The sequence below is a fragment of the Fundulus heteroclitus genome, chromosome 12, assembly GCF_011125445.2.
Source record: "Fundulus heteroclitus isolate FHET01 chromosome 12, MU-UCD_Fhet_4.1, whole genome shotgun sequence".
NCBI lineage: Eukaryota > Metazoa > Chordata > Actinopteri > Cyprinodontiformes > Fundulidae > Fundulus > Fundulus heteroclitus.
In genome coordinates, this window is record NC_046372.1 from 18580638 (window position 1) to 18602272 (window position 21635).

A 21635-nucleotide genomic window follows, 5' to 3' on the forward strand; every position below is an offset into this window, starting at 1 on the left:
GGGCAATTGTTTTGCAGCTATCGACAAGGGGACAGTTAAATGTGCTGTTGTAAAATATACAGGTGGAACCTTATCAGTACTGGATACAGTATACCGAGAGAAAAAAAACTGGTTGATGTGGCATAGTCAAATGTGTTTAATAATCACTTTAATTGCAATATTAATTATTACAGTTCGACACTTGAAAAGGCGCACCAGAGGGTAATTATTTCTAACTGAATCATAACTAGCAAAGTTCCGATTAATTAATCCACACACGGTCCACGCGGGTTTTGATCTTCTGCGCTTTTGTTGTTTTTCGCTCTCCGTTCCCGTCTGCCGTCGCTTGTCCGGCTCTCGCCTTTTTCTCGGTCCGCCCACACAGCCGTTCGTAAAGCTCGGCCCCTCCCTCCCACGTTTCGAACGCCAGTCTGTCAAAATTCAACTGCAACATCGAGGTGAACGAAAGGCGGTCAGCTTGCAAATGTTAATGTGTTTCATTCTATTGAGAAGTGGAAGTAAATAAACAAAATGCGTGGCATGTCTTTCCTTTTATGTATGCAGCTACTTCCTGGAGGTCAGTTATCTGTCAGGATCATAAAATGATTTATCTTGGGGGGACAAATCCATGACACCCCCCCCCCCCCCCCCCCCCCTTGCTTTCCACCTATGGATGTGTGATAATGTTGGCGAATGTCATGGTGATGATATGACATGCACTAAATAATCAACAGCAGTGATAAAGTTGCATCTGCTGTTTTGGCTCATAAACAACATTAGTTACGTTTCTTAATGAATTTATAAGAAGATCTGAATGTGTGCCCCCCCCCCCCCCCGCCCCAAAGCGTTTTCTGATGCTTTAAACAACAAACATCACCAAATATAAAGCCTGAATGCTTAGTACTTAACTAATTAAGCCACGTTAATTAGCTAACATTTGTAGCAGTCCAAGCAGTTCTTTGCATTTCTATCGCGACCACGCTACATTTGCGATGTACCGCTATTATGAAAGATTTGCTCATGAGTTGGCCATAATTAGTACGGAAAGAGTCCCTTGTTTTCAGAACTAACTCTGAGTGTTATTGCTATTTTTTATTTTTTTTTCACTCAATGAAGCATTCATCTCCTCCAGGTGCTCAAATGCTTTATCTCAGTGTTGTCTCTGAGCAGAAGCGCCTGATCATCTTAATCACCATACTTCCTAAAAACAAAAACAAAAAAAACACCCATTCAGTCTTAATAAAGCGGGACTGAATGAAAGCTTGCGTTTCTTGTGTGTTTCTTCTGTTTAAAAGGTTTTCCACTGGGGGACTGAATGCTGTCTCAGATTGCGTGAACAATATCTCCTTACACAGGAGCTCCGCCACTTGAAATCCTATAGCCAGTTTGAGCCTGCGAAGGAACCAGCGTTTGCTCATTGGCGCCTTTTCGGGGATTTTAGCCATATTTTAGTGCCGTTTACCCCAGGTTGTAGTGTTGGTGTCGTGTTTTTTAATGGCGGTTTGCCTTGTGGGTGCATTTTTGTTGTCGTCAGGCAAGTCCCTGCACTGCACTGCGGGCCTGCCCGAGTGGAGATTCTTCAGGAGGGAGATCTCTTTCTTCTGAAAAGCGTCTTACCAAGAGCTATTAATTATTAACTGCGAGAGCTAACATCAAAGGAGCAGACTTGTGCTGAATTAAATGTGGGGTGGGGTGGGGTGGCGGGGCATCAGCGTGGAGCTGAGAGGAAAACTGTGGAAAAAGCCGCGCTGAGGTTCCACTCTGCTCGCTTTTGAACTTTCCAAGTACAAAAGTGAAGAAGGGGATGAAAAGAGCGATGTTGGTTTATGTAAAGAAGGCAGGTTGAGGGAGAAGGAGGCCCGTATTTACGGCGCGTCGCTGATTTAACGTTGCGTCGGCCCTCGTTCACTGTTGGGAAAGACGGAATCGGCTCGCCGGGTTAATGGGCCTTTAATGAGATCTGAAAGACGGATTCATAAGCATCTTCTTTGTGGGGAAATGTAATTTAGTCAGAGTCATGATGTGTTTACATTCAATATTAAATCAACAGATTATGATTCATATACGACTCGATATGAGAGACCTTCTGTTAGTTTGGTTATGTGACGTTTCTGTTTAGCCCAACAGGCGTTGGCGAGTGGTGGAAATCATAACCAACTTGTAGAATATACACAAATTTAAAAAAAATTTGAATAAATTGGTAATACACACCATGTTAAACATGTATTTATAGTCAAACATTGTTTTTATCCAGCCTCATAATATTTGACAGCACTCACAAAATGTGATCTTGCACCTGGCTTTAACTTTTTCTTAGTTTCAGGCCACTTTGTTTGCCAGTTTTAACAAAAAAAAAAAAAGTCTAAAACATCAGTGTGAAGAAAAAAAAAAGTTTTAAATTCTGCCTTTTTTTTTTTTCCATGTCATGCCAAGTTCAGAATATTCCCAAAACGGTTGTGAGAGACGATGCGGCGCCGGGCTGAATTGATGTTTTTAGGTACGAAACAAAAGCACAAAGTGCATGAATTATGTATCGGGTATAGTAAGGAAGTAAGTAAACTTTATTTATAGAACACCTTTCACAGGTCAAAAAAAACAACACAAAGTGCTTTACAAAAACAACTAGCATGAAAATGAAAACACAGAGGATGAAACATAAAAACATAAAAGTAGAGATAAAACAGCAGATGTACAGCAGAAAAAAATCATACAGTATAAAAAAAATAAATCTGGTCGGAATAAATGAGTCTCCGTCTGCTTCTGAAGAGAATCAATTCAATTAAATTTTATTTATATAGTGCCAATTCATGATACATGTCATCTCAAGGCAATTTATAAAGTCAAATTCAGTCAGATTATACAGATTGGTCAAAAATATTTTTTCCTCTCTAAGGAAACCCAGCAGGTTGCATCAAGTCTCTCCAAGCAGCATTCACTCCTCCTGAAAGAGCGTAGAGCCACAGTGGACAGTCGTCTGCATTGTTGATGGCTTTGCAGCAATCCCTCATACTGAGCATGCATGAAGCGACAGTGGAGAGGAAAACTCCCCTTTAACAGGGAGGAAACATCCATCAGAACCAGAACCAGGCTCAGTGTGAACGCTCATCTGCCTCGACCCACTGGGGCTTAGAGAAGACAGAGCAGAGACACAGAAAGCACAGAAGCTCACATTGACCCAGGAGTACTTTCTATGTTATGCGGTAGTAGCGGATTATCTGCCTCCCCTGGGTGATGTCACAGCTGACAGAACGCCAGACCAGGTGTACCTTCTATGAAGAGAGAGAAAAAAATGACTTAAAAAGTTAAAAGCTGAAGTGACAACAAGTAATGAAAATTGGAGAACAGTAGGAGAACTCAGCAGAGTGAGAGCAACAGAATCAAGAACAAGGAAGCAACACACCCTCGGCTGTAAAGGATTCATCCCCTCTAGACTGAAAATGTTTTAGGGGAACCATTAACGGCCTTTAGACCGGAGGCTCTGCAGGACTGAGAAGAGGTGTAGGGTTCTAAAAGGTCCAGAGAAACGTGCGGCGGAAACGGATCACGCATGGAGCAGCGAGCTCTGAACGTGATCAGTAAAGTTCACCGTGCGTACAATCGAATTATCTAGAATAAGGTGTATTATATCTAACCGGTAACGCATCAAAAGGTTGCAATGTTCATGTAGCTGGAAATCTCAGGTGGTGTTTGAGTGGCAGAGCTTGCTTACAGTCAGTCTCTAGCTCAGCGCTTTGTACTTAAAAGCATATTTTCTTAAGACTTCATCTTCTAGTCCTGTTTCCGTTCCATTTGGGCCAGTTGACTGTTATGAAATATGAAAGGGTTATAACTCAGGATCAAGCCCAAATAACTCTGAGCGATAATCATAGCCACATTTTATTGCAGCAGACCATGAGTGGGTTCTAAAAAGCGAAGTAGGAAAGTGCTTAGTTAAGTACGAAACCTCCCCAAGGCGGGTACGAGTCGTCCCAGGCTCGAGACAAATCTCTGGTGTGAGACGTGGAGGGTCCTGAATTTATAATCTAAATGTTGGTTGAAAACGACCGGCTAAAAGCTCAGTTGTGTCTGGATTTTAAAAATAACCATTTAGGGATGCACGCATGAGGCTTTTAGCCATTTTATTCAAAGTCTATAGACAACATTAACCCAAAGAGTCCTCCTGGAGGACCATATCTGCTCTTCTTGGGGTAAAAGAATGAGGATCCGCGTTTTTTTATTTTTTTTATTTCCTTTTAAGCACTCCGTGTTCTCATAACTCAATGGAGTTTGTCTTTGCTTTAATTTGTCTGCCTGAACTCATTCCTGGTTGGGACAAGTTGTCCGGAGAAGTGGCTCGGCATCACGTCGCTGAAAACGTCACCTCAGGAATCAACGTGACGCTCTGTGAAGGCCTCCCCCACGCATACCACCCGGCCTCCTCCTCCTCCTCCTCCTCCTCCTCCTCCTGGCCTGCAGCTTGGCGCGGTGACGCTCTCCAGCCAGTCGGCACCAGAGTCGCGGCGCTGCGCGTTGTCGCTTTGATCCCCCCCCCCCCCTCTCTCTCTTCCTGCCAGTTATTAAGAGCGCTGGCAGGGACCCAAGGGCACTTGATAATACCAGGATATGATCCTAGCTGCTCTCCTTTAGATCTTGTGCAGCAGACATCAAAAACGTTGTCTAAATAGGGCAGCACGAATCGACAGGGGTAGAGGAAGGATTGTCGGGGAAAGGCAGGAGTTGAGATAAAACAACAGCTTTTCATTCCTTTTTTTTTTTTTTTTTGACAAGGGAATGCCAATTTGGATTCTGCCAGTAGATACCTTGGGTTCTGCAAATGCAAGCATTTCTTTTATCTCTCTCGTCTGTAGCAGAACTCTTCAAAAAAGGGCCCCTGCGCTGGAACTTTTTCCTGCCTCTCTCTCTCTCTCTGTGTCTCTCACATGAAAGACGCTCACATTTTCTAACAGCTGGAAACCCCTGATAACTTTGTTCAACTTTTTTCTCAGCGACGCTCCGCTGACTCCGGTTCAAATTCCACTCTTGTCGTGCAGGGGTTGCATCACATGGAAATCGGTGTGTTAGTCCTTGCTTCAGGAGGAGGAAGGGGAGGGGTGGGGTGGGGGGGGGGGGCTGCTTTTTGGATTTCTGTCACATGGGTTTTGCTTTAATGTGGTGCAGATTTACATGGGATGACATCACGGGACTTTGGAGGAATGAACCGAAGGGCCACATGTGCGCCCCGGCAAATGTAATCACTGGCTTGTTTACTTCTCCCTGTTGGTTCTCTCTTTGATTCCTCTCTCTTTCTCTCTCATGGCATGCATGTGGCGGCTATATCCTCGGGGACAGGGCGCCCTCTAGTGGCCGCGCGTGAAAGCGGCGCGGCGGGCGCAGCTGATGGTGCAACTTGTTGTGCACTTGCCTGCGCTCTTGTTGATCGTGCCTGACTGTTCCTGTGCTCTGTGTGTTGGCAGGCGAAGAGAGCGGTGCAGCGCGGAGCCACGGCCGTCATCTTTGATGTGTCGGAGAATCCGGATGCCATCGATCAGGTTTGTACACACCTAGGATTACTCAGGCGTCTACGCTCTTCTGCCTGATCCTCCTCCATTGTTTTTTATTTATTTTTTTGTTTTGTTTCCCAACCCCATCGCCCTAAAAAGGTGCCCACATGCCCTGCCCACATGCCCTGCCCTCCTCCTGTTTGTCTAAACAAGGATCTTCTTCATATCTTTGGATGCTGGATTCTTTAATGACAAGTTCTCTGAAAATGGACAGTCAGGTTCAGCTTCCACTCCCAGACCGTGACCGAGCTCATAATTGTGCAGGTAGAGCACGTTACCTCACCTCCCGAGACCTCGGAGCACGCTGTACAGTAACAGCCCGAGTCCGCTGTCACACACACACGTCCACATGCTCGGCCTTTCTCGGCATTTCTTGATTGCCGTGTCTTTGCCGCATAATGCCTCAGTTGTTCCCTTGAGCGCCTTTGTCACAAGAATTCTCCTGTGGTATTCATCCCTGCAACGCCAGGCCCGGACTTGCAGAGGGAGAGAGTTTTTTTTTTTTTTTCTTCTTTCTTTCTTCTCTGCTGCTGGGTCGTAAAGTGCGTAGCTGAGAGATAAAAGGGATTGCGCGCAGACCACATGAAAGGCAGCGCCGGGCGGCTGTGTTAAATTCCCCCGAGAGGCTTTTCCAGTCGGCGCGGAGCGATCGGCAGAAGACGGGGAGTCACGAGGCCCGAGGGGCAGGGAGGAGGAGCTGGGGGAGAATTAAGGTCCCTGGGCCAGAATTAGATGAAGTCTTGTAAAAGTTAATACACTTGACCTTGGTGTTTTTCTTCCTCCAAATTCGCACCACGATGCAAATCCTGATGCAAAGTCGCATTACCTTTCCTTTTTTTTTTTTTTATGAAGAGACACAACCCAGAGAAGTTAATGCAACTAACTGACGTTGGACTCACGGCGTACGTCACAGCCGACCCGTCAAGCCGCAAGCTCTTGCTGACACACCTGTGTGTCATGCTTGCATTTAATGGAGCGGAGTTATTAGCATGAACGGCGCCCTGGGCGAGGCCACCCCCCAAAAAAAGCTTTAAAAGCTTCGCAAGCCTCCGCGGATGATTTGTTACATCTCCCCTCTACTCCATCCATTTATATATACATGTTACATTCAGAAATACCAATCTCATGACATATAGATTTATCATAATTGTTTTGAAGCAAACAAACGATAATGAGGTTCAGTTAGAGGTGATGATATTCTGTGTAATACGCTAAGACTTGATGTCTTTCGAACACACAAAGCACTAAATTGGCAGGATACCTGCTCACCCTGTTCTCATAGCGCTAGTGCCACCCTGACGCTGATCCCGCCCCGGTTGGGGAGCCATGTCGGCCGTATAAAAAATAAAAAAATAACTGCGGGTGGTTTCATGCCATAGGCCAGATCTGAGTCAACTGGGGGCAGATGGTTCACACCAGAGGAAGAACAGTTCCTGGGTATTTCTGACATGAAAACACATGAAACGCATGAAAACACGAAAATCCAGTTTTTTTCTGTTCATGTACAGCACTTTGAGTTGTCTTGTTACAGAAAAGTGCTATAAAAATAAACTTGAACTGCAAAAAGGGAACTAAAAGTAAGTAAAATTTTCTTGAAATTTAATTTTTCTTTGATTTGAACAGCTAAATGAGACTATTTGCCAATGGGATGAGTAGTTTTACCCCTAAAATAAGATATTTCGATATCCTGCTCTACATGGAGATGAATTGTTTGAAGTGCAAAAATCTTATTCCATTGGCAAATAATCGTATTTACCTGCTCAAATCAAGGAAAAATACACAACTTTCAAGAAAATTTTACTTACTTTGAGTTCCCTTTTTGCAATGATTTTGTTTTTTTACAGCACAATAAAATAGGTTTTTTTTACCGCCTGTCATGTCTATGTTATTATTTCATGATTTAAATCTGTGCTGTAGAAATGAACAGATTTTTAGAGTGCATGTTTTTCTTCTCGGTATGCAGTTTATTATCTATATCTCTCTCTCTCACTGTACACATTTCAACAAGATTAGCCGCGTGCTACTAATTTACATTAAGAATATTTTTTTTTTTCTGTCTCCAGCTTAACCAGGTAGCCGAGGATCCTCTGAAGCGGCCGGTGGTTTACGTGAAGGGCAACGATGCCGTCAAGCTCATGAACATCGTCAACAAGCAGAAAGTGGCCCGAGCTCGGATCCAGCACAGGCCACCGAGGGTAAGGGCTCGCACCGACGCCGTGAAGCGCGCGGCCAAGGCGCCGTGAACGCGTGTAAGGCCGATGTGAAGCGCATGTTGGGATCAGGGCAGAGAAGTGAGGCCATGTTGGTGGTGAGAAGTTTTAGATGTAGGGAACCAGTGTAAATTCCTGCTCTGAAATGAGACTGTGTCTTTTTTTTTTTTTTTTTTTTTTCCTCGCTGCCCCCAGGCTGACGGCTTTTTCACAGCTCTGTGACAGATTAATATCAGCCGGTCAAAGGCCTGTTTGTTTGCTTGGCTTTTGGATAAAAGGCCAGCACGCTTTGAGGTCAAATAACTTGACATAATGAAATTCTGGGATAAAAGCCTATTTGATAAAGAAAAAAAAAAGAATTTCACTGGCGAGGAACTAAATGAACTTGGCTTTCACGGGTTCTTTGAAGTATTAGCCATCGCCTTTTGTTCTAGATCTTAAGACTTAAATAAGAACAAGCCTGCAGTTTTTATGCATGTATTGGGACCCAAACATTCAGAGAACAGCCAGAAAGATAGAAAACAATTAAACCTACAGTATTTTATACAGTGGAGGAACAGTTGCATCATAAAATACTTCAACACTTTTCTCCCCTGTAAGATGACTGAGACAAATCATTTTGAGGGAAAAGCAAAACAAACAAAACTACAATACCCTTGTCGCATAAGCATTCACACCTTGAATTAATACTGTATTAGCGCTTTTTGACAACATTTCGACATTCAGTCTTCTTAAATTCACACCTGCCATCGATTACAGTGAATCCTGTTAGCCTAAGATAACCTGTAGATGTCCCAGTCCATGTTTAATTCCGTTTACTTTTTTACATCCTTTAGCTAAAGCCGTAGTGTCCAGAGAAGATGTCGCCATACGAAGGTATCAGTCAGGAGAAGGGTACAAAAAAAAAAAAAAACTCTAGCACAATGCCTCGCACTGCGGGCACAGTCATGAATAATTGTAGACTAAATTGGATAACAGTGACATGAGGAAAAACTGGATATTTCTCTGAAATTGATGAAAAGAAAAGATGGAAGCTGGTCAGGGAGGATTCCAAGATTTCTGGTAAGTATTAGTCGTCTTCTACATAAGAGCACAATCTCTTTTGTTCTCCCCATTTCTGACCGAAGGAGTATGATTGGAAGACAGAAGCCGTTTCATGTCAAAGAAAGCGTCTCAGCTCAGATCCCCCAAAACGCTGCGGGAGAGCGTCTGATTGCAGTCTGATGAAACCATTCCTGACCATTTCAGCCACCATTCCCGCAAACAACACATTAACAATGGGAGCCCATATTCACAGTGAAACATGGTGGCGGCTCCATCATGCTCTGGGGTTTCTGCCCAGGTGAATGAAATCACCAAACACCCAAAACATTTAGGTTTCTGATGGAAAGCTGTAAATTCAGACGCATTTCATTTCCCAGGATCTCAGTGAGTTCGACCGTACATCGAAATAAATAAAAGACTAGCAACACGGATCGATAAAGGTTCTGAGCTGGCTTACCCAGAGGCCAAAACCAAATCGGACAGAAAATCTGTAGGTTCGCCTGAAAAGAACCGCGGGCAAGAGAGTTCCTCAACCTCTGATAGATGCGGAGAGCTTTTGTCTCGTGATGCGAGCAAATCCAACCCAATCGAGAGAAGGTGTGCAGGTACACCTCTACCAAAGTAGACGACTGAAACTGAATCAAAAGGGAAGGCTTCAAAGTAGTGTTGCATCGATACCAGTATCGGACGGGGCCCTGATCCAGCACTAAAATGGTGATATCGGCATCGGCGAGTGCCAACAAATAGGGCACCGATACCATTTTGATGTTTGTATGTCACTTGAACGCAGCCTTCTCTCTCCCGACTAGTATTATATAAGTTCATGAAAGTTGCACTATTTTGGCATTTGAGAGCCAAAACTCAGGGTTTAAAAGAGATTATTCAATTATTAATGTAATTTTACTGTCTTACTGTTGCACTACTATTATACATGTTATAATTTCACGAATGTTGCACTATTTTGGCCTTTGAGAGCCAAAAGTTTATTCAACTATTGTCACCCATTCCAGGTAGGCAATAAAAAGTTCTACTACCCTAAGTAGTATGCAGTTCTTCATATATATAGGCAGGGCAAGGCAAGGCAAATTTATTTATATAGCATAATTCAGTACAAAGACAATGCAAAAGCTTTACATGATTAAAATATAGCAAAATAAAACAGAATAAAAGCAAGTAGGAATAAAATGTAGATAGAAAAAAGAACAAAAATGTGGTGATTCAGTTAACTAGAACAGTTGAAGGCAGTCCTAAACAAATGTATTTTTAATCTTGATTTAAAGGAACTCAGGCTTTCCGCACCTTTACAATTTTCTGGAAGTTTGTTCCAGATAAGTGGAGCATAGGAACTAAATGCTGCTTCTCCTTATTTACACACACACACACACACACACACACACACATCAATTTCAAACAGATAGTATCGGTATCGGCCAGTACTGCACAGCCAAGTATCGGGTATCGGTATCGGGCCCAAAAATGGCATCGGCGCAACACTACAAAGTATTAGTGAACAGTTCTGCACTTTTCAAATGATTTGTGAGTTCAGTTCTAGATTTAGTCGCATTGCAGGTGCAAAAGGTTTAGCGATGGAGCTGTAACCTGAGTATTAGTGGTGCTGTGCACAGAAAATATCAGCAACCGCTCTCGTATCGTCATGATAGAACCACCAGGTAATGTGTGAAGGTCACATTTTTTATAATGAATAGTAACAAAGTCACTTCAAACACTTAGTGCTGGTATGGCCACCAACATAACAGGAAGTGAAACATGGGAGTGAATGGAAACGAATAGACACGTCTGTACAGATAATATGAACATTTTAAGTGGAAATTTCTCTACATATTGAATTCCTTTTTTCCTTCTCTCTCCACAGCAGCCCACTGAATATTTCGACATGGGCATCTTCCTCGCCTTCTTCGTCGTGGTGTCGCTGGTCTGTCTCATCCTGCTCATCAAGATCAAATTAAAGCAAAGGAGAAGTCAGGTCAGTGAGTCGCACAGCAACAAACCCAGGAGCAGTGAAGCACACGTGGCTTTTCTGTTTTTTTTTTTTGTTTTTTTAACTCTGCTAAGGCTTCACTGCGGGCGTCGAGTCAGGCGACTGTAGCTCTGCTGCTGATTGACTCCTCTTGTGTGTTGACAAAAAGCTCTCGGTGGAGGCTTATGTCGAGATGCGTGAATCGGGATTAGCATTTAATTAATGCTGATGAGAAGCCGGCTGACGGAGCCCGACACACAGAGATGTCATGACAGGGCAGAAAACCTGCGGCGGCATCCGTTAAGATGGATGTAATCCAGGCCAGGATGCGTGAGCATGTGTGGGTTGGATTTTTTATTTTTTTTTTTCTCCACAGTGGGAGCTGATGGACTTTGTGAAAGCTCAGCATTCGTCTTTTCCTTCCCTAACTGTTAAAAATAGCTAAGCCCTGAATTGAAAACAATAAAATTCCCCCCCCGGTTGCGACGCAGGATCCCTTGTGGCTTTGTCTTAGAATGTTGCTTTGTCCCGCGTTCGTCGCTGTTGTTGATCTGTCGTCTCAGCCGGCCTGTAATTATCCAGACACAATGGACCACAAAGGCAGAACTCCCTGTGTTGTTCTTCAGTTTGACCGTCACCATAGACATCTGTTCGCTCACGATCTGCTTTAAATCCCTGAAAGGTGATGAGCACGACTCACGAGTTGATCTCTACAAACCTATTTATCTGTTAGGCAACGTTTCAGTAACCTGACAACAGCCAGATGCATGTCTCGCTCCGCCTAGCTCCACTCACATACATCTGGGACACCGCCATAGGAATTGCCTTTATTGAAGGCTGGGCCTTATCAAAACTCCTTGCATATGATTGGATAAGCCACTTGTCTGTCATCTTTATCGACGTGCTATTTCAACCACTCACACCGAAGCTAACCCGTGACGCTAATGAGAGCTACGCAGGAAAAAAAAAAAAAAATTATGTGTTTGCGGCTCTAGTGGCACGCGTTTTATTGACAATGAGCTGAGAGGAAGGGGGGGACAGGCGGCAAAGCGCTGCGGGTCGGAGTCGATCCCGGGCCGACCGCGTTGATGACTAAAGGCCTCCTAATATGGTTCGCGCTAACCGCTAACGGTTAGCGGCTAACCGCTCGTTAGCGGCTAACCTCTTGCCAAATCCGGTCGGGAGAAGGGCGAAAACATGGTTTCCACCAACAAAAGCCTTCAGAGGCGTTCTCTGATGTTCTTTTAATGAAACAATATCAGATAGATTGGACAACACAGAAGAAATAGCAGCATCAATGCTAACGCTTGCTTCCTCGATGCGAGCCGCCATTGTTGTTTGAATCTCACGGTCGCTTCTCCGCTACGTCACATCCAGGAAACACCCGCCCTGCGTCCTGATTGGCCAGACCATAAATTTGGTTGGGGAAATCACTTTCAATGAGCGATGTCCCAGATGTATGTGAGTGGAGCTAGGCGGAGCGAGACATGCATCTGGCTGTTGTCAGGTTAACGTTTCAGGGCTACAGGCAGCAAATTGGAGACAAAGAGGATAATAGGACCCCTGGCTCCCAATGAACCCTTTGTGAATATTGGTTTTATATCAGCAGGGAAAGTCTTAAATCATTACATCCGCCCGTCTGAACTTTGATTTGCAAACACTTTAGGGGATGTTGGCGGCTCTGATGCAAGCTGCGCAGAGCTTCCTTGGTTTGGTCCGTGTCGTTATTAACGTGCTGATTTTTTTTTTTCCCTGTGCACCGCAGAGCTCCATGAACAGAATGGCCATCCAGGCGCTGGAAAAGATGGAGACGCGCAAGTTCAAGGCGAAAGGCAAGGGGCTGCGCGAGAGCAGCTGCGGAGCCTCCGATTCGCTGAGCAGCAGCTCCACCTCCGACTGCGCCATTTGTCTGGAGAAGTACATCGATGGGGAGGTAAGAGAAGATTGTTTTTAGAATCAAAGCATCAACAATAATGAGCTTTTTTTAGCTATAATGCGTTGCAAAATAGTTCATACCCTTTGAAGCTCCTCATATGATAACAGCAAACTTCTGTGTTTTATTGGGACTTAATGTCAGAGCAACACAAAGTAGCATATAGCCTAGGGCTCGGCAATATACTGAGATTTAAAAATGAAAAAAAGATATAATATGAGACTATATTGTTTTTATCTAGATGGTCTATATTGCGTTAGAATTATACTTTTATGTATTCCAGTGGGTTCTTTTTCAGCCTCTTCTCATATTTATCTCATTGGTGCCTTTTTATGATTACTTTATGAAAACAAAATCATATTGAGACAAATAGCATGTACATTCAGCCTAAATATATCAAGATATTGATCATTTCGGTCCATATCGCCCAGGCCTAATGTAGCTTTAAGAGGGATGGATATGAAGGATGTTTTTCTAAAATCCTGTGCAATGTATTGCCTTCAGGATTAAGTTAATTGGTAAAGAGCCAATGAGGAAATAAAGCCTGAAGAAAATCCTCTTTGAAGTTTCCCGCAAGTCGTCTGACTGAGAAGGTGCTCCGGTCAGCAAAAAGTAAAATAAAATCCTAATTTCTGGCCCACATCTACACTGCAACAAGGGAACTAAAATAAGAAATATTTTTTTTACAAATGAGTGTATTTGTCATTAATTTGAGCATGAAAATAAGATTATCTGCCAATTGAATGAGCATTTTGACTCCTAAAAGACGATAATTAGATGCTCTTGACATAAGATGATGGAGACGAGTTGTTCCTATTCTAAATGCAAAAATCTTATTCCATTGGCAGATCATTTAAACTTCCCAGCTCAATGGACAAATAGACTAATTTCTAGAAAATTATACCTTTTTGGGGAGGTCTCTGGATACGTAAAGCCGGTGGAGACATACCCCAAAAGAGAACTCTCAACTCAGAGCGGCAGAAATCTTTAAAAGGTTATGTGTAATTTATCGGTTCCCTTAATTACTTTTAGTCATCACATTAAAATGCATTGAAGCTTTTTTATTTATTTTTTTTGGTATCAAAGGTTTTTCAATGTGCAGTTTAATGAGTACATATGTAAAGCAAGCTGTAGCTTTGTCTCGGCGGAGCCACCGAGTTCGTTCATGACATTCTGCAGACATGAAACAACAACGCAGCGGACAATAGAATGGAAGTCCCCCCCGATGTGCTTGGGACCGCAGCCTTCAATGCCTTTTTGTTTCTGGACGTTCTTTCCGCCACCTTTTTAGATGTTTAGTTCAGTCTTTTCACGGCACCTGGAGAGATAAGGGGTACCCAGAGTACGCCAGGCTGTGATTACACTTCCTGTACCCCCCACAAACATGGCCCTCTTTAATCCTCCATGGAGTCACTGTCAAAAAATGTCTCCCCAGTCTTGGACTTTAGGGTTTTACTGTAACTGCGTTGCTCATCCTTTATTCATGGAGGCTGGAGGGACAAACCCTGTTGCCCCAGGGGGACAGAGTGTGAGTGTGTATGTGTGTGTATGAATGTGTGTGTGTGTTCTTTGTGGTTATGGGTCTTTTTGGTGAGAAGAAGAAAACACAACAAAGCGCGGCGCCAGGATCGCACAGAAGGAAGTGGCGATATAAAAGGCTGAATGGCATCAAAGCGGTTTTTGAGGAGTGAACTGAGCAACAAAGACCTTGGTGGAAAAGAGCTTGAAGATGAGTCATGTATTAAGCCACAGTGTTTTAGGGCAGTTGGAGACTTCTCGCTGGAGAATGTTATAACCGCTCCGGCTTTTGTCCCGGCTTCACGCCACTATGGGAATCCAGTTTTGTTTCTATTTTTTTTTTTTGCAGGATAAACAGGTGAAAGCAAACAGGTTAATTGTAAACAATAATATGGCGCCTTATGAGTTTGGTTTGAGGCATTATGGGGTTGAATTGGGTTCTTCTGAATTACAGGTCGCAGTGAGGCTCTGCTGCCACCTAGTGGACAGACGGCAAATGACGTCTAACAGATTCCCATACCCAAATGAAATGGCAGCAATTAACACGATTATTTAAAGCGAAACCTTAAAAAGAAAAAAATACTAATATAAATAAGTTTAAAAATACACATTGAACTGCCCTTAATTCAACTACATTTCTAAACCAGATTAACTTAATTTGATGACATTTTGGGGGATTTTATTCATGACTGGTCAGATGCTCTGTATAAGTATAACTTTACTATTGTCCCCCAAAAGGAAATTTTCCTCGCTACCAGGTGGAAAAACACATACACACACTCATTCTACAAAACTAGCTAAAAAAAAAAAAAAAAAAAAAAACCTACAGGGAAAATGTCCGTACAAATATCAGTTAAAAGCGATCACAGTAAAATGCAATCACATCCAATCCAATTTTAGATTTCATCTGAATAACTTGAGTAATGAGAGAGGTTTTCCATCTGTTGGACCTTGATCTAGACTGTTTGAATCTCTTTCTAGATGTTAGCAGCTCAGATTCGCCATCAGGTGGATGATAGGGGGAAATGAAGAATATCTTTGGCCTTTTATGTGACCACTTTAAAAGTGTCAGTAGGAGGAGTTGCTGTAAAGTCAATCACTCGATCAAATAGAGAAAACCTTCTAAGCTTGACTGATTTATATTATAATTAGGACCGAATTAAAACATGTAATTGAATTAATCTTTCTATATAATCACACTGAATTTCATTAATTATATGTCTGTGTATGAATTGAATCTGTTTAGTGAGAAGATAAACAAACTCAAATGATAAATTCTTCTATTTTTTTCTCTGCAGGAGCTGCGGGTGATCCCCTGCGCTCACAGATTTCACAAGAAGTGTGTTGACCCCTGGCTGCTCCAGCATCACACCTGTCCCCACTGTAGACACAACATCATCGGTAAGTTTGTACACAACTTCTGACTTTTAAAAGTGTTTTACCAAATAAATCCCTGGAATAACTTTTTTTTTCCATGACGCAGAACAAAAGAAAGGAAATCCTGGACCGGCGTGCATGGACCCTGGCAACTCGATCCACGGCAGGCAGCGAGTGGTGCTCCCAGTCCATTACCCTGGAAGGGTCCACCGTGCCGGCCAGGTGACGGCATACCCGACCAGAACCAGCATGGACCCCCATGGAAACCCTATCACCGTTCTCACGGTGGACCAGCACCCGGATCCCCAGGGTCTCTACCCACCGCAGTCGACGTCAGCTTTCCTCCGGAGTTATCACCCCGCCCTCCATCTGGAGCATTCGCTCAACCCCCACCACTGCAGGCTGGAGCACCGCGGACCCCCCGCCTACCCGGCGCAGCAGCATCACGCCGCTCTCAAGCGACCCAAGTTCCACGGCCGCAGCTTCTCCAGAGCAGCTTGCTTTTCGCAGTATGAAACCATGTACCAGCACTACTATTTCCAGGGTTTAACTTTCCCTCAGCAGTCAGAAGGCGGGCAGGGGCCTCTGGCTGGGCAGCTCGGTGGAGGGGCCGGAGCCCACAAGGGCCACCACAGCAGAGCCTTTCAGCAAGGACTCCTGTACCCCACAGTGGTCCACATGGCGCCTCCTTCCTCTTCGAGGGTAGGGGACAGCGGCAGCACCTCTGGCCTGAGCTGCTACCACGGCCACCGGTCTGTGTGCAGCGGATACCTCGCCGACTGCCCGGGCAGCGACAGCAGCAGCAGCAGCTCGGGCCAGTGCCACTGCTCCTCCAGTGACTCCATGTTGGACTGCACCGAGGTCAGCAACCAGGGCGTGTACGGGAGCTGCTCCACCTTCCGCAGCTCGCTGAGCAGCGACTACGACCCTTATGTGTACAGGAGCAAGAGTCCCTGCAGGGGCTCTACCGGGGAACCGGGGGCTGCGGGTTGCACGGCAGCCCCCGCCGAGGACTCGCCGGCCCCCGCTCCGCTGGGACACGATTGCCTCCAGCTTTCGGCCGGGGCGTCGGGATACAACTCGGGGGACCATCACTCCAACTGCAGCTTGGAGCCCAACTACAGCAGTCGTTCGTCACTGGAACCCAGGGAGAACATCAACACGAGCACTACCTCAGCCGGGGCCCCAGAGGCCGCCGCAGCCGACAGGGGAACGGGGGCTCAGGAGGACTCGGGGGAGCTCGGGGCTGCGGCCTGTAGCTGCTGTTTTGACGTAATTCCTCCCAATGCGGACAGCAAAGGGCAGGAGTTGGACCAAGCGGGCCCCGCAGACTCAGGACGCTGTCAAAGGGGTGTAGACTTTCAGAGCTCCCCCCCTAAGAACTACTTCACACCCGAGCACCTGTACCCTCCGTCGGAGCAGGTGAGCTATGAAGGGCTGCCCTGCTGCTTCTACAAAGAGATGAAGGTGCACAGGGTGGGACACTACGCGGAGGACTACGCCGTCAACGTGCAGTACGCACACTCAGACTCAGACGCCTGCTCGGGACAGGGCTGCTGCGAACTCAACCACAGAATACCCATAATTCCCGAGGACACGGACTGTGAAATGGGCTTGGGGGCTGAGACCCAGAGCAGTTTTTTACCTCTGAGCGTAACAATGGAGGCAGAGCTGCAGCCCGGGGAGCACCGGGAGCATAAGGACTACTTTCCCTCGGGACACCTTCGAGGTCAGGCAGAGGAGACTAGGGCTCTATTCCACCCTACGATCTCTGCAGGCCCACCTGTAGAGGGAGCTAGTACTTCAACGAATGAGGGAAGTCTGGGAATATGAGCACGAGACCAGGAGGTAGAGACAAAAAGTGGTACGCTGTCAGCAAGTCGTTAAAACCTTTAGTTGCCTTGCTCTAAACTTGCTCTCTGAGCACTGAATGTTATCATCTAAGATTGTGTGGATTTCTACTGAAATGGCGTTTTTTCTTTTTTTATTTTTTTATTCAAGCAACGCATCGAGCAATGTTCATTCCTGTGGCCACAAATGTCTCAAAACCAATTAAGGCTAATTTTGGCATCAATTAAAAGCCTGTAGGGAGCCAAGAACACTACAAAAATAGAACTCAAAATAAGAAATTATTTCTTGAAATGAAAGTATTTTTCCTTGATTTGAGCAGGTAAATAAGATTTGTCAATGGAATAATATTTTTGCACTTAAAATAGGAACAATTTATCTCTATCATCTTATTTCAAGTGAAGTATATCTAATTATCTTATTTTAGGGGTAAAAATACTCATCCCATTGGCAAATAATCTTATTTACCTGCTCAAATCAAGGACAAATACACTCATTTCAAAAACATTTTATTATTTTTAGTTCTCTTTTTGCAGTGAAGGGTTTATCATGTTTGCCCTAATTTCAATTCTAAATTTAAAATTCAAACTTGTACGTACAACGTGAAGGATTTTTTTTCCCCCCCAAAAGAGTATATTATTGACAGAAACATGTCTGCATATGCATCTTTTGTTTTTCTCCAGATGAACAGTGACAGCCTATAAAGCTAAATATGGAGATAGCTATACCAAAACAGAAAGACCCGATTGTTGCTTTTATTAATTTCTTTTATTTGAAGAGCAGAAAAATGGGTCTCCAGTTGTTGGCCCGTGTGATGAAACAAGAAGAGCAAAGAAATGTGAATGCAAGGCTGACACTGGTCTATATTCTCACTATAAAAAAAAAAAAAAAAAAACGTGTTCATGCATTTCATTTCTTTCCACTGTGGCCTACCTGTATGACATTAGCAACGTTAGAGCCTTATTCTAGTGAGATATATTAACAGCAGCATTAAAACACTGCGTAAGTTCTGCTCAAAATCCAGACCCAGTTGGTGTCGGGTGTTTTTTGAAGCCCGTTAAGAAATGTATTTTTGCTGTCGAATAAGCAGTTTCCTCTATGAGGCGTGCTCTTATACCAGTAAAAGGTTCTAGTTTGTATCTTAAGGCCAAAGGAAAGTAGCTAAAGTTGTATTTCATAAGGCTTCCTTATTGTACTGTGACTTTTTTTTTTTCTAAATGATGCAGTTCTACATACCACAGTTTATCCGTTTGAATCATAACGTGCCGTGCGTAATACATTCATGCAATATCGATGCTCGTCATTCATGCCTTTCTGTTTGTACTGCAGACTGTTTTGTTTTTATACTGTTTCTATGAAATATACACGTTCTCTACACAGAGGAAAACCTGAAATAACCCTATTTATAAAAGTTAACCCAGTGCTGTAATCAAGTGAGAATCTAATCTTTTGCCTTTGCAATAGAGATGTACCTATGGCAAATATAACATTTTGGGGTACTTGAGTTGCTATTTAATTTTTTTCTGTTATTGTCTCTAGCACTTAAGATTTAAAAAAAAAGAAATGTAAAAAAATTAATATTTTTTAATTTTCTAAGAATAATTATTTTCCGTCATACGATTACAAATGTTTCTAAAAAACAAAAAGGAAAAAAAAGAGGCAAGAAATCGATCTGTGTATATTCTGTACCTGTATAGCAAAACACATTTCATAAATGGAACTATGTTCTCTGAATATTTATTTGCTAATATATTTATCTTTAAGCCATGTCTTATGTTCAGAGTGTATGAGCGTTTTTGAGTTATTTTGGTTGCTTTTTTTTTTTTTGTTTTTGAGAGAAATCACTAACAAGAGGCGTTGTAAATACATGGTAATTGCACACAAGACGATTAAATCTTCTCTGACCAAAAAAACTGATTTTAAAACTTTAGTACCATACTGTTTTGTAATTAAAGTGTACAAAGATCTGTAAAATATACAGTTTAATTCAAGTAACAGTGTGTTTATCCTGTTTTTTTTTTTTATTCAGATCTCTAGCGTAAGTGTAAGTTCAGAGTAGGCCGTTAGCGTTATTGGGGTACACCAAGTTTTTTTTTTTTTTGTCATGCTGTTCCTATTGGTTAAAGCCTTTTTAATAAGATGCCAAAGAAAGACCTCAGAGTTTCCACCGGCTGTCCAGAGCATATATAGTAGCAACCTCACAGCCCCTCTGCCACCTGTTGCTCCACACTGCTGATCAGCTGGCTGAAACAAGTGCCCTTCCGCTTTTCCTATGCTTGCAATCCGGATGTTAAGTCAGACGTCACGGGCCAACTTCCAGGTCCACATCAGCAGTACATGCTTATGGTTAATTCTCAAACTTGTATTCATGTTTTACAATGTCCAACGTTAACGTATGTATACTGTAGTTAGCATATGCGACAGGTCAGTTTAATGCTAACACAGCGAGTCAGAAAAATTGCACTATTTTAATAAATTTCCTGGAGATTAACTGCAGCCATCTCCTCTTATGATCGTACGGGAAACGATAAAATGACAGCTGGAGTAGTTTTTTTTTTTTTTTTTTTTTTTGTCTCCGATCTATTAAGACAGCATGGAACACAGCACAGCGGCTTATTGAATTAACGACGGATTCGGTTGGTTTGGACCAGGAAGCAGTGGGAGATACGTCATGACTTAACGGCCCCATAGAAACAGTTATGCTGTTAAAACTACCTTAATGAGGTAACCGTAGCTGCATTCCATTGACCATCAAACTGAGCAAATTGCAAACAGAAATTTGCTTAATGGGAACACACCAATTTAGAAAAACACTTTTTCAATTAAACGTTTTTGCACTACGACTAGGTTTTTTCTTCCTCACGGGTGACGTGATCAACAACAGGATGAAATGTTGCAAACTCCACTGTAACAGCCGCTAAAGTCAGACTTTTCCCTTAGAAAGTCAAGGAAATTTTTCAAGGCTGATTGTCGGATCCAAAATGGCTGCTCCTCGCATCAGCAACAGTTAGCTGTCATAAAACATGTTTATTTTACAAGAGTCCGTCTAATATCAACGTAACGTAGCGGCTGCAACTCTGAACCAAGCAAATTAAAAGTGGTGTTCGCGTGTGGAAAGTACAGCTTTAAAGGACGTTTATAAGATCCACAACAAACTTCTTATAAACAGCTTTCCTGGCCGTCGTTATATTGGAATCCTAACCTTTTGGGTTTTTATGTCGGAACCTTGCCTCTCCGACTGTATTAACTGGAACGCTTTTTACTTGGGTTTACCCCATTCCCAGCTCCTAATATTAAATTTCCGAGGCAAATGGAACGCAACTTTACTACTGGTGAAAAAGACGAAGAAGATGACAGGAAGTAGGATGGTGGAGCTGCATGTCTCCATGTTTTTTAATAAAATCATTCACATGTGATTTTAATTGCATTTCTTATTTAACGGAAACACTTTTGCTGTATTTTGTTGTTTTTCCGACACAAGCAGAACATCGTAGAGGTTTGTAATGGAAACACAGCTACCGTTAAGCCGTAACACTGCATGTTAGGCAGCCGACGGTGGACTAGCAACCTGAGCAGGTGGAGAACCCAACCAGCTAGCCTGTTATCTTTGTTTCTACATAAAACCCATGAAAAGAGAGGCATAATGTTATGCAGAATAAGAATTTAAAAACTACTAAGCAAGTCTCAAATCAATATTTTTGTGAACTAAAAGCAATTAGTGTTAGATATGTTACAAATTTTTGCATACAAGTAATCCTAATAACTATATTGAATTTTATTCAGTTCTCAAGGTGAAACTCGTACAGATTTGTTACATAAATTGAAATATTTCAAGAATTAATTTTAGTGATAATTATGGCTTACAGATGGCACACACATTGAACAAAGTGAATAAGTGATGTGGTGTTCAGGTAATTATTTTAGTTTCAGAGGGAAAAAAAAGAGACTAGATTGAAATCCATATTTATATCCAGCTTTTTAATCCAGGGTGGAATCATCCGTCTCTTTCCGTTATACATTTACAATGTGAAAACAGAGCAGGTCTCCTCGCTGCTCCCTTTGCTCAGACTGCATGCAGGGCTTCCAGGACGAGGCAGCTGCCTGTGAGACAGCACTGAGGGAATAGGGAGACCCTCCACAGCTGTAGCAGCTGTGTGTGACAGTAACAGTAGAAAGATTCCTGCTTTCACGTGAAGCTGCTAAATCGC

At 43.2% G+C, this 21635-nt stretch overlaps 1 protein-coding gene across 1 annotated transcript in view; it reads left to right on the forward strand.

The window, feature by feature from the left end:
- Positions 1-17760, forward strand: part of znrf3 (zinc and ring finger 3) — an 86161-nt gene extending 68401 nt beyond the window's left edge. The window contains exons 3-8 of the mRNA XM_036144123.1: positions 5433-5507; positions 7583-7714; positions 10647-10757; positions 12517-12684; positions 15501-15603; positions 15686-17760. Of these exons, the coding sequence (XP_036000016.1) occupies positions 5433-5507; positions 7583-7714; positions 10647-10757; positions 12517-12684; positions 15501-15603; positions 15686-17412 (2316 nt within the window). The 3' untranslated portion in view covers positions 17413-17760. The remainder of the gene's footprint in view (positions 1-5432; positions 5508-7582; positions 7715-10646; positions 10758-12516; positions 12685-15500; positions 15604-15685) is intronic.
- Positions 17761-21635: the final 3875 nt, after the last annotated feature.